Source organism: Nipponia nippon, unplaced genomic scaffold (assembly GCF_047370975.1).
Source record: "Nipponia nippon isolate SJK-2023a ecotype South Korea unplaced genomic scaffold, ASM4737097v1 scaffold_4, whole genome shotgun sequence".
Taxonomy (NCBI): Eukaryota; Metazoa; Chordata; class Aves; order Pelecaniformes; family Threskiornithidae; genus Nipponia; species Nipponia nippon.
The window spans coordinates 103,698,336-103,712,265 of NW_028262358.1; the positions used below are offsets into that span (position 1 = coordinate 103,698,336).

Below are 13,930 nucleotides of genomic sequence, written 5' to 3' on the forward strand. Positions count from 1 at the left end.
TGTAATGGAAAGAACAAACAACAAATATCCCATAATACTTTCACTGAATAATCACTTACACCTCTCTACAGGAATAGAAAAGAATTCTGTTAGGATTGGTTAATACTGATGAGGCTGTTCTTACGCTATATATGCACAAATGACAATGTAAAATTACGAGCAAAAATTCAATATAGTAGATTACATACATATTGATAATGCAAAAAAAGAACATCTTACACTAGCAAAATATTAAGGGTGTTCTCTTAATGATCTTGTCAGTAGGTTATTAAAAAAGGAAAAGGCACATCAAACCTCTCTTCAGACTCTAGGAAACCTGTTCTGCAAATAACATTTCTCTGCCTGTATAAGTGACATCACTACCAACTACTACTTATCATAATTATAAGGATCCTCCTCCTGGAATGATGGAGACATCCATTCTCTCTTATTTTGTTTTTGTTATTTTGCCTGCCTTCAGTGAGATACCATTAAAACACTGTATTTTGAAGATGTGCTGGTGAAACTTGCTTTCTAGCACGTGCATGTCCTCATTGTTTCTCAACTTTGGCATTCAAACTCCTGGGTATCTTTGGAAACCTGTACCCACTGTGCAAACATGGGAAACTAATAATATCACAGGCCAGCGTATTCTTTATTGCTCCCACTTAGATCAGTTTTGTTTGTGATCATCCCTTCAGTGAAGACTACAGATTTACGTTAAAAAAAAAAAACCCTCCCCCTGAAAAACTTGAGTTTTACATGTCCAACTATAGAAATATTGTATTATATTAAAACTACACCCATAAGTATATTTCTTGGTCAGAAAGCTAAACAAATGAACCCAACAGCTTTACTGATATTTCCTAGCTAAAATCACTCTGAGCTAAAACTGAGAAATTTGAACCTGAAGTTCAAAGTTTATGAAGTTCATAAGATCTGGAGAAATAAGTTTATAATGAAATAACTTCCTCACCTGTCTGTCCTGTAGTGTATCTCATTCTTGTTGATTTAGACATAACAATTAGTAGTGATTACCACAGACTTCATTAAAATACTGTAGAAATTACATTCCTTCATAACAAAACCCCCATCCTATCTATACCGTCATTGCTTTGTAGTGATACGCAATCACTACTATTTATTGTATTACAGTTTTAACATCTGCAGATAGATTTTTCACAAAAAAATCATTTTCTAAAAAATGAAAATAAAAAAAATTACACCATACATTGAGAGCTATCTTAACTTGAGAGGAAATTTAAGTAAGTAAGAATTACCAAGGGCCAGTTTAGCCATTTGTAAATTGTTGATCCAAGACTGTTTGATAGCAGGGGTAAATGTATTGAACACAGCTGTAAAGAAAGTGGGCCGCCCAGACCTGCAAGACAAAAAAAAAAAAGCCATTCTAAATGCATTGAGTACGAGATACAGTCAAAGCTAGAAATGTTGAGCAAGATGAAATTTCATTATCTTCTAACACTTAGACAAAGACAGAGCTCCGATATAAGCATGCAGGCTATGATATGCCATACGCCCATCTTCCTTCACTTTACATAAAATGATATGAGAAGAACACCCTCCTTGGTGAAGGAATATAACAGTGGCTGTTCCCTGTTAGCTGTCACTGCCATGGTTCCCCTCTTGCTTCTTGCATCTGGAACACAGGCTTGAGAAATGGGAGCAAAACTACAATGCTGCCCTGGCACATACAAGTTCCCAGCACTGTGGCACGAGAGCAGAAGTCAGAGGCTAACTGTGGAGACAGAAGAGGGGGAAGAGCTACAGATTCCCAAATCCTCCCTGATACATGCCTAATACATAAGCCCATTTAGAAAGTTTTGTAATCAAGATTACTACTGACTTGTCCTGTTTTCCTGGGAGTTGCAGCTGAATTCTACAGCGATCTGCCGCTCTGATTTCATCTTCTTTTTTCAAAATCAGTTTTTGTAAACCTGAGGTCCAGTCATGGGCTACAGATTGGTTTAAGTTCTGAAAAATTAAAAAAGCTAAGATTCAGCGCCAGCCTACTGGCCTATTTCCAACAGGCTAACTAAGGTGATCTCTGCATATAACAAACAATTCGTGGCACCTGGGCCTCATTTAATCCACATTCTAATCATGATAATTTAGCCATATTTGTAAACACATTTCAAAAGTAACCAAAAAAAATTTGCTAACATGTTATATCTGATGATTTAATCTCACATTGCTCAGAGTTTGATGACACACAAATGACATTCCTAAGCATCTGTCAGATTAAGGAATGTAAATTTGCATCAGGTGTATGCACAACCCTTTTCCTTCATTTCAGCGAGTAGTTATACAGAACCCACAAATTCCATTTCTAAAGAAAATTTTATGAAAACGTCTACAAATCATACTGCCAATATGTTTTTGTTCAAATCTTTGAGCCAAAATGTTTACAGAGCCATCATGAAAGCTGTGTGGCTAGAATCTCTTTAAGTAGGATGCTGAAAGAATAACCCTGTGCAAGCTGAGTGTTTGTTCACAGAGGGTAAAAGCACACCTGAGTGACACTTAAAGCATCAATAGCAATGAGTATTCATACACAGAAGTACACTAATTTTCCACAGTCAGGATTTTATGAAATTTGAAGTCTTTTTCAAAAATAGAGGAGCTGACCTCATTCCTCAACTAAACTGTTTTAATTATCTTACACATCTCTACCTGGAAACATTGACTGAATTTTAAGTTTTCAAAACATAGCTGGCTCTGACTGGCAGAAAGGTTCTGTATATGTTAATTGGCGAGTGTCTTATGGTATCTGTACTATACATATTCCCAATAATGCAGCTGAAATTCACCTTCAAATACTTGTGAAATTTTGTCCAAAAGTACTGTTCCCATCAACTCCCTTCACAGTACACATTTTCACAAAACGTTATGTTTTATTTAATGCCCTTGACTCTGAAGGCAAGATACCCCAAGAGAAACTCAGCTTTCATATATATATATATATATATATATATATATATTCACACACACACACATATATATTTACAGCCTATGGTGGCAGGTAGGAGTTAAAAATTGTGCCTAAACATACATAAAGCATAGAAAGCAAAAAGGCAAAAAAGCAATTTTTTTAAGTCTTAAGACTGTGGAGAACTCATTCTGAAATTCGGTGTTAAAGTATTCTATCTGTTTGCCAGAATATAAGCTAAATAAAAGGGATGTGAACAAAGCCAAAGCAAATTACTTTCGAAATTCCTCTGAAAATCCTTTTATATTTTTGTGATTTGCACTCAGTTTTAAGTACAGCTCCCCCCAAAAGCCAGGATTATGAGCTTGGATGGGCATCAAGAGCTTCCTCCAAACAACCATCCTCCTACTACCTTGTCTAACTGCAAGAATCCAATTTCTTAAAATCAAAATGTAATTATGTTTCCATACAAGCTTATCAGCTACTGAGCAAATGCAGACACTTGTAGTATCCACCTACGCTTAAAAACAATAAAGAAAAACAAGATTAGAAAGACAGCTGTAATCTACTTATAACGCTAAACAGTTAACAGCAAATGAATTACTAGATGTAAAAATTATTACATTCTTTACAGAGAGAACTAAAGAATGTCTTGCACAGATCCTAGGGAGAGACAATTATGCTACTTTGCAACAGGAACATATTTGAAAAATAAATCCAGCTTTGTTTATTACCTGATAGTTTCCTTTAAGGCTGCCTATTAATTGACTAATTTGACCAACTACATTCAAGTCATGTAAAAGGTTCTGCAGATCATGGTACAGTTGCCCTGGTCCCATATAGAGCTTGTCTAAAATGAATAAAAACATAAGGTTATATATAATAAAAAGATGTAATTCTCAGTTGAAGGAGGACAGCATGACAAAGATAATAATATTAACATATATCGCTATTTCTTAACACTATGAAAATTAAGCTTATTAAAATTGGTGACGCTCTCTCCAGATTGTAAAAACAACTAATGCACCGATGTGCAGCTAGGGTCTTTATTACTTCTGAACATCAGAGTGATTTATTTATACATGTATCATCGATATTTCACTTTGCTGCTCCAGGTGCTTTTAATGTCCCTGCAGACAGATAATTTTGAAATGCATCCTGGGAAATTATAGGTATTAGTATGTTATCAAATATTAGCTTTGCATGTACAGGCATTACCACAGGCATTTCCTTTTAGCTCACCTTATCATTACTTCTTATAGTCATAACTAAGATTCAAGTTCGTTCATCTAGTATGACGGAGAGCATTATGCGTAGTTTTAAGAAGCACGCACTAGAACTGTGACAAATATCGAAGCTTCACTGGCCCCAAAATGTCTCGCTGACATGGCAGTTTTGCTTAGCACCAAGCAGCAGCCTTGCTGTTACACTTTAGTTTAAACATCCTTCCTGAACATTGCTTTTGGTCACGTGATGAAGTGAAAAAAATTTATTTGTAGCCTTCACTATGGTGGTTTAAAACTCAAAATTTGTTTAATCGATTGCAAGATACTTCTGGATCATATATCTGTATCCTAACTCTAACATGAGCCTGCAATTTCAGTGAACCACTTGAAATTTTATTGCAGCCATGGTTAAATGAAAAAAAGATCTGCACTGAGACCAGCAACAAATCTTAACAGCAGCAGAAATATTTTGCCCTAACCATCAAGAAGTACATATGTTTATAAGATAACAGTAACTCAGAAAAATATTCTGATTAGTAAGATAAGCTGTCTATTTAAGTGCTTATAAAGCTTGCCCTGCTAATACACTCCCAGACATGATGTTAGGAGCAGGATAGCTATGTAATTCTTGCGGAAACAACACTCTCCCTCTGCCCTAAAAAACCCCACCTCGACTCATACACAGAGCAGCATATTTCCCTTTGGCTGAATGACAGGAACCAGGCTGGATTATCTTCCCAGGAAACCCCTGCAGATTATTTAGCTCACGCAATGCAGTATCCAAACTACAGATCCTTCACCCTCGCCACAACGTTGGAAGCTAGCCTGTGGGCGGCAAACTCCACTGGAGCAGAAGGATTTCAACCCTGTGTGTTGGCAAGAACACGATCTAAATGTAATGCTGGGTACCCGCTCTGCAGACAGATCAGGCGCATAGACACGAGCCGTGCCACCTGGTCTGGTGGCCAGGGCAGGTCGGTGCTGGACACAGCGCAGCTGCCAGCCCGGACACTGCTAGCACCTCCATTCCCTACGTCTGCTATAGGGATCAGCGTATATACCAAAATGCAGCAAACCAAACACAAAGCTATCAAAATAGCACAAACCAGAATAAACATGAAAAATAAACATGCACGAGATAATTCTTCTTAAATCATTAATATATTCTCAGTTACGTATCAAAATAACTATTTTCTAAAGACATTTTCCTATTTGGAGGCATCATACAGACTGAGGCCATCACTGGATGTTTTTCTTTAATGCAATTCACTGTGTTAAGCTAGGAGTCTGCGTTAAACCTTGAAGAGTATAAAATTTCAAGGCTCAAGGAAAATGTTAAGGGTTTATCTCTGAATTCTCCACTTCACTGCAGGAAAATACAACATAAACCTGAGATATTACACATTCCCATAAAATTTCAAATTAGTCTCCTGCCTTTAAATCTTCTGGTAAATTGAATCAATGAAAGGATTTCTGTGTATTGCCCTTGAGCACTAAACAGGGGAAGACTGCACTTACTACTATTTACCCAGCCAGAGAATAGATGCAACTTTCATCCACCCTTCTTTGCCTGTTCTGAATGTTAATTAAAAGAACAATCTAGCCTTTCTTACCCTTAAAAAACACATCACTCCATAAGAAAAGACCATTACATTTATTGCACACAGTGAAAAGAAATGACTGCAAAGTAGACTTAAGAGGAACAGTTTTGAGATTACGGTCAGTAGAGTATGTTTGCAAGTTTGTTTAAAAAAAATTAAACACTTTTCTGGAAATGCAGACTACATACTTTCATTAACCTCCATTTTCACTTTCTTCAATCCAAATACTTGAAAAATCAACATCTGAAAGTTGTAAGCACTTCTCTCCTTGTATCCCTCTTCTGCTAGCTTACACCTTTTTTCTTACTAACGTCTACAATAATTGTAATTTGTTAAGCACCAGAATCGCTAGTTTCTAGACACATCAAATTGTTGACTTCGATGGGGCTACCTGCAAAGAAAGTGGTGGGTTAGTGTTAATAGCAGTCTGGTGAAATCTAGCCAAAAGCCATGATAATGTGTTTGGCACTGTAAAGAACACAAATGAAATCACTCTTGCCCCAAATTTCTGTAACAACAAGGTAACTTCTGCAAAACAAAATTTAGACTGATGAGAAGTAATTGGCAGTTTAGTTGAGTTTTTGGCAGAAGTCCATTCACTTACCTGTCATTTATAAAGTCCACTACTAAACGAACCAAACTGCTGCACTCAACAATGTACTACAAATATTTCTGAAATTTATCCTTGTGGGATTGAACAAAGAAAAAATTTACCACTACCAGGCTGTGCAAAGCTGAAGGTTTGTAAGGATTCCCTTGTATAGGATGGATATTTTCACTCAGGTGAATTATATTATTTTTAAGTTTTAAAAGCCGGGATCATTCTTTACAGCTTCATAAAGACAGAGTTATGAGACATTTTATTATTGAAAGCAGGTCAGAGAATGGACACTAACCTGCAACACATAACAGCTGCAGGACTTCAGGCCATAGTCTTCAACCAAGGCCATAAAGAAAGGTTTAACTACTTACACATATGGACGTGCCCTGTGCAGTATACACATCCACTGTGCCTGAAAAGAGCTGTGCTCTACAATCCTCTTCCTGGAGCTTCAAATGCTCTTACAAATATCCTCGTTCCAGCCTCAGGAATAAGGCATAAATCTTGAATTTCATTCAGTAATTGTCACCTGAGTCTATTTCGTCTGCACCATGCATATTTTATAAGCTTCTAATAAGTCAAGATAAAAAGGATGCAGTGAGAGTGTCAAAGCAAATAAACTAACCTGGCATCTGAAATTCTGTCACACAGAAAAAACAAACGGAAGTCATTTTCGGCTCATTCATTAAAGACCACATTCTTAGCACAGGAAAGGAAGCCAAAAAGAAAATCAATAAATAATTAAAGAGAGCCTGCTTCCATCCTCTGATGTTCTAGAAAAGACAAACGGCCAAATTAAGATGACATTTTAATAGTCAATCAAGGACTAGGTCAATAGCCACAGCTACTATCATTCTTTCATGGAGGTCCCTAGTGGGCACAAACTGGAACACAGAAAAATAACTGGGCTTCAGAGATCAGCAACGACGGACTCATCGGAAGAGAGTTCTCTGAGAACTGACCACTTGGTTTGTGTCTGGATAACGAGTTACAAGTTACAGCAACTTCATCTCTGAACTGGGTCCTGTAAGGGTTACTCACAATGGCTTTTAAAATAGGATTAGCTTCTCGGTGGTTAACAAAATGTTGACCATCAGTTGATCTGGCTGAGAATTGTCTGACAGAGGGTTTTTCCTGGGTGAAGGACGTGGGAGGACACACTAGCCTGTTCACCAAATGTGTTTCTCAGTTCACAGGCAAAGACTGGCTGCTTCAGCCCACATGTGTTCTCTGACCATTTGATTGCTGGCTATTTTGGGGTAGGCGTTCACTTTCTTTTTTTCCATAGAAAGCACTGTAAAACTCTTGGCTTCACTCCAAAGCAGATACGTGGTTGGTTTCTTTATGTACTCTGAAATGTTTCACAAATGATAAAGCCATTTCCTTCTCATTTCTAAGCCACTCTCGCTAATTATCAAGCTCCAAACCAACTTATTTTTCCAATGGGGAAAAAAAACCTCTCCATGAGTTTAGAGAACGTTCTCCCTAGCTCTACACATCCAACGTGTTACAGAGGACGGTGTGCCCGGGCAGGAGAGAAGGCAGCGTGCTGTAACCGATAACCACATACGTGGCTTCAGAGGCAGCGTTTTTTGCATTCCACCTACAGAACAAGGGTGAAATCTTGGCCACATGTAAGTTAGCAGGAATTTTTTTCATCAATTCCTTTGTTGCTAAGATTCTACCAGAGGAATTTGTGCCTCCCTGCAACAGGCAAGTTTACTGCCAACAGCCAGTAATTCATGCAAAATACCTAATTCCTTGGCTCAGCATTATTATGAAATATATTCAAGGTTAAAAAAGAAAACCAAACTGCCACTTGCTTTAGAGGGAGGAAAGGAGGTTAAAGTTTCATTGATTTTTGCTGCTATATAGAATTGAGGTGGGAAGATTCTGCTTTTTATAACAACTGCTCCTTAGCTGAGATACATTTGAATATAATACTAAACACTCACTTTACCTGCTCGTTTCCCAATGCTATTCTCAGCACCACAGCTTTAAATTCACCAGTTTTGCCTGGTTTGAAGTAATTTTTATAATTGAAACAGAAGCCATTTTAGTCCATTTACATCTAGGCATTTTCAAAGCCTGCAGGAAACTCCCTGGGTGGGGTTAAAGTCAGTTCAACTTGGCTGGGGCAAAATGAGGATTTGGAAGGTTGTACATAAATATACGCATGCAAGAGAAGTGTCTGTGTGCTAGTGCTTGGGTGTGGGCAGAGGGGGAGAATTCCCACCTCTGGCAGCAGGCTGCTTTGCTAGGGAGCACAGCCAGCAGCTGCAGCTCTTTCCCTGCATGGCCAGCACAGCAGCAGCTGCTTTAATGGGTGCTGGCAGAGCAGCTGCTCCCTTGGGATCACTGTCTATCCAGTTCCTCTAAATTTTCAATTCTCATGGGTACCACAAGCATATTGAGTATTATAATCCTGAACGGATCACGCCCTGTTCTTCCTTTCAAAGAATTACTAAGGGACACATTTATTTACTGTGGTGATTTGTTACTTGTACACATTTTCCACTAGCTTTTCCTGCGTGTTCCGCTTCTCACTTGTGAATTACTAATTTATCACAGATTTATGCTACTAAAGGGGAAAAAGAAAGTGTTGCAATGCCTAGAGTAGATGCAGTCACCCGTAATTTAAACATCTATTCCTGGGTAAGCAAACATAATGGCTCAGGTGGTCCCTTCCCATACTAAACTCCCGTTTATTCCCAGTTAGGAGGATTTTTTCAAGTAATAGTATTACATAAATCCAAATGGCATGTGAATGAAATAAAATCCTCATTCAGTATACTCTCAATACTGCAACTATTCTTGCAAACATTTCTCTATTGTGTATCGTGTTAAAGCCAAAGACAGTTAGTAGATACACTCCTGGGTATCTCGTACTGTAAAGTAACTAATCTTGACAGGATCTGCCTTGAGTATGATTATAGTAATGACCTTTTCCCCACATGGTTCAAAACCACAATATATCAATATAAATCGCTTTGAAAGCCACATTGACATGAAGTGAGAAGTGATGCGTCATGGAAATTCAAGGTCCTTAGAAAGATTACTTTGCCTCTGAGAGACACAGAGACCTGAAGTCAGACTAGGTGTTACATGAAATGGAAGCTCACGAATGCTCACGTGTGTGAAAACCACAACCAAAACTGAGAAAGGCTATTTTCCTGACTATAGTTCCAGCATTACTGAGGGGTAACATGAAATTAATGATACGCTTGAAGAACATGCCAGATTTGAAGACTACTCTGAAAGGCTGGTAGATCCCAAATTTGACTTGCCATTTGCAATCTGGTCTTCAAGGCTGAGCGCATTTGTATTGCTTCCTCCCACTGAGCCATCTGTGTGCATCCAGGCAGCATACTGAAACGTCAAGTATTATGAAGGGAAGAGATTTGGAAAAGATTCAATCCTCATCGTGAGCATAAAAGTCACCTGGGATGGAGGGAGAAGTTATACATGTGGGAGGTAACTTCTAAAGTTGCTGTGTCGGAGGAAGGCATAACAAACTGGTACTTGTATAGAATTATGCACAAATAATAAAAAAATAGGTCCCTTCCACAACATTTAAGTCTACGTATAAACCTGAGCAGCTTGTACATTGTTCTGGAAAGCAAAGCATCATGACACCAGATGAGTTCTTGATCAGTTCATAATAAACTGGACAGATTTCATGAAACTGTTAACACATTTAGGTTAAGCTATGATGACGTAGCAGTAATATATTTAAAATTACTTAAGTGCAGTCAGAACCGTTCAATTGTTTTAAGTAGGACTTTGATTGTCCTGAAAATGTTTCACTGATTTTTTCATCAAGTAACAATAGGCTGACAGCATGCCACTGCTCAGTTTAAGATGCCCACATTTAGGAAGCACAAGAATGGAGACTGTTTGATAGATGTTATACCTGAAGTAAAATAGTTTTCTGTTCTCTGAAGACCTTGAGAATTAAAGAAGGAAAATCAGCAACCATTAATAAGGCCCAAGATTCAATTACTGCAATTGAGCAGTTAAGTATTATTCCCTTTACAATATCCAGTGCACCAGAACACCTAGCTTTCGCTGGAAGGCTGGTGATGAGGATCTCCTGCTGCACTGAAACCTCTTGCACAGAACTTGACACATCCAAGCACCAGCTATACACAAGGGAGGCGCCTCCAAACCTCTGATACCTTCTGCCTGGAAATTCTCTCTGAGTGTTAAAGCCAGTGACAAAGCAGATGAGATTTTACTTTTAGATGCTGAACTACAGGCTTCCTGCACATTGTTTTATGTAAGTGCAGCCCTTGACAGCTCCCCCAGCACCACCACCCTCCTATTTGTGTCTTTCCACTTGCTCGCTCATGCTGCTCCTGTTTCCATAGACACCTCAGAGAAGCCCGTGGGTGGGTTATGTTTTCTCGTTTCCCCTTTACGAGAGCATTTTAATAGCCAATTGGCATTTCAGTAAAATAATAATAATAAAAAAGGTAGTCTTGTGAATCCAAAATCCTGGTTTAAGACCTAAACAAGGCCACAGGTCAATTTAGAGTTCATAAGAGAAAATCAGACTCTCTGCCTTACCACTGTTTGGTCTTTCATGCCAAATCCAACTTATGATCTCCACAGTTGCACGCTCCCAAAAAATCTAAGCCACCATAGCTCAACTGTGGCTCACCTGAGATTACACCATACTCTCAGGTCCAAACTGCACAAATATTTAGAGATGGTATCAGTCTCCAGGTTTGGAAATTGAAGCAAATGGGAAGTCAGGAATGATCTCGGAAAACAAGAGCTTAGCTGGCAGCCATCAATGAAAAGCTGAGCAGCTACTCACACGTAGCTTTACAGCATAACCCTAAATTAGGTTTAGTAATGTAGTGCAGAAACAAGCAGCACAATCACATACATAGTATTACGTGATAAGCAATAAACCCCTGAGATGACTAAAACACAGACTATTAAATTCAGACATGGGTTAAGCAAGCCTAATTACCAATACAGTCAGGACGTATCATCATCATCAACCAACATGAAGAGCATTATCATAAACATGAAATGACATTATTCAGTCTAATCATACTTTAATCATGTGAGCATCTAAAGGTAATCCTTATGAGCTTAATTACTGAATCTGATCCTTTAAAACTCTTCAATGTATTTATTCTCACTGCCATGCAAGTCAGGGGAGTTCTGCAAGTCCTACTCACAGACAAAGAACCAAGTACCACATGCCACCCAGTACGCGTGGAGCAGAGCTGCGAAACAAACCTCCCAAGTCTTAACTCTGACAAAGCATTTTTAACATGCTTCACCTCCCTGTCAGCTGGTAATACCTTGCTCTCAACTGGTAATTACGTGAATGCCGAGACTTGTCTTGCTATATGCTCATCATATCAGATCTGGACACCAAAGAAACAAGTTGCACAAAAATTACAGTCCAACCACAAAACTGCTTATTCACACAGCTTGAGCAATGCAAAGATAAAATCAACAGCTTGCAACTGCAAATACTGAGTAAGGTATTAAATTCATAGTGCTATACCATTTGTGAGTAAAATTATGCAAAGCACCAAGGAAACGCAAAGCCTCTTGAGAGGGTGAGAAGTGGCTCATGCATTGAGAGCATGGCTTCAGGATTATATTAAACTCCAGCTAATCCTGACCGCACAGGGAATTTCAGAGATAAAATGCCATAAATATTCTTCCTGCTGACAGAAGCAGCTGTGCTGTGCCAGAGATGAGGAAAAAAGCAAAAGCAGAAGGGAACAGCAAGGATAAACACCGGAGCCTGGATACGCTGACAAGTGTGGACCCCACAGCCCAGCTCCTCAACATCAGGCTAGCCGAGACAACGGTCGGGTGTCTGCCTGCACTATGTACTGACTGCAGGTATGGATCAGAGAAACTCCAGTTCCCGGCTCTTTTCCCATGAGGAAGGAAAATCCTGGAAGTGAAGAACTTGAGAGTGAAAGCAAAGAGGGGCCATGGCCCTTTCCTCTCACAGGTCCCAAAGGGGAAGGCTGAGGGCAGCATGGAGCTGGAAGCCCCTGCCCTCCACAGCACCTCTGGGGTGTGCCTGCATGGGCACCAAGGGCGAGAGAAGAACTGGATGCGAGAAGATAAACGCCGACATAAACAGGCAGTGAAAGTACACGTGTGAAGGCGTTTAAACAATGAAAGTACTGCAGGGATCTCAAGACAGGTCTGCAGGTGATTGTAAACTGGCCAAGCTGCCAGAGGTTTACACTGGAGTTCCCACCAGACTATAACAACTCATGTGGAAAGCATACTGTGAGGAGCTCACCTCCCTCTTTCATACTCACTTGCTTATAGCTAGGTTTATGCTCATTTTACCACTCTGTGTCAAAACGCGGATGAGACCCCTGGCAACACAGGAAAAGGTTTATAGGAGGTGAATGTCAAGCCCTATAACGACCATAAAGAATACGAAAGGCAAAGAGAAGAATCTCACCCTAAGTGGGTGAGACAAATATGTAACACCTAATTTATTCTACGCCTAATCCACCAGCTAGAAACATATATCCGCTTAATTAAGTGAACTATTTAATGACACCCTGTTTGCTCAGCTGAACCAGCTGTTTGGAGGTAGATTTATTTAAAATCTCTGTTCTTTTGTTCGCATATATCAACGATAGTTTACATTTATGAACGTATTACATCTCCTTTAGTGTACATTACTATTTTCAATAGCTTTAAAATAAAGATTTGCATTATTACTCTATACATATTTCACAGAGATGAAAGTTAGTTCACCTAGCAATTCATGTCACATCATCCTTTTTAAAACCTTATCACCGATGCTAGAGTTGATATGCCACTTAATATTTAGCCTTGCTTACACCAGACATCGCATTACGATTGTCTAGCCTCAAAATTATGATAAAGCTGGCTTTTTTCTTCTTTTCCCAATTCTATATTTCTCATTAGACAAACCAGCAAAAATCAGCTTTAATGGCAATGGCTATCACAGCAGCACAATTTCTGGTTTTGAGAAGAGCTGTCCTTCCACTGAGCGAGATGTTGACAGAAACAGAAGCGCACACTGTAGCCCATCAAACATCCCTACCTGTTTCCCAGGCAACACTTGGAGACCTACGCGAAGTGACTGCATCAAGCAGAAGGAAACTCGGAAGAGAGGAATCATGCCTGCACTTCAGCGTCATCACTACTACATCTGACAATAAACAAAACCTACAGACATCAAAACCACAGGCGAATGGAAAGGGAATACAAACGTACCCCTGGAAGTCTGACCAGGAAAGGAGAGAAAGCATGGTTTAGCAGTGCTGAGGTTTGATCTCAGTTATGAAGTGTAAACCTGTGAAACAAAAAATAACACTAAAACGCAGCCACAGACATAAACGTGCTAACCTCTTTTTTCATTTTACTGTTATCTCCTATGCTTATCACTACACAATATATAGGACAAATGGGTCTTGCTCATCTTCTCTTTCAGCCTTTAGCCATATGGCTCCAATTAAATGGTTCTTCGCTTAAGTAATAGGCTATGCTGTGTATGGCTCCCAATCAACATGATCAGTAGCAGAACACTGCTGACAGGCACTGG

The 13,930-nt window shown here is 39.2% G+C and overlaps 1 protein-coding gene across 14 annotated transcripts in view; it reads right to left on the minus strand.

Moving 5' to 3' along the window:
* ARHGEF10 (Rho guanine nucleotide exchange factor 10) overlaps positions 1–13,930 on the minus strand; it is a 127,299-nt gene that overhangs the window by 41,396 nt on the left and 71,973 nt on the right. For all 14 annotated transcript variants that reach the window (XR_015708215.1, XM_087774734.1, XM_087774731.1 and 11 more), the window contains 3 exons: positions 3,661–3,776; positions 1,844–1,971; positions 1,260–1,360 (listed from right to left, as the gene is read on the minus strand). Coding sequence is in view for 13 of the 14 variants with exons in the window: in XM_087774734.1 (XP_087630860.1) it covers positions 1,260–1,360; positions 1,844–1,971; positions 3,661–3,776 (345 nt within the window). In the remaining variant the exon portion in view is untranslated. The remainder of the gene's footprint in view (positions 1–1,259; positions 1,361–1,843; positions 1,972–3,660; positions 3,777–13,930) is intronic.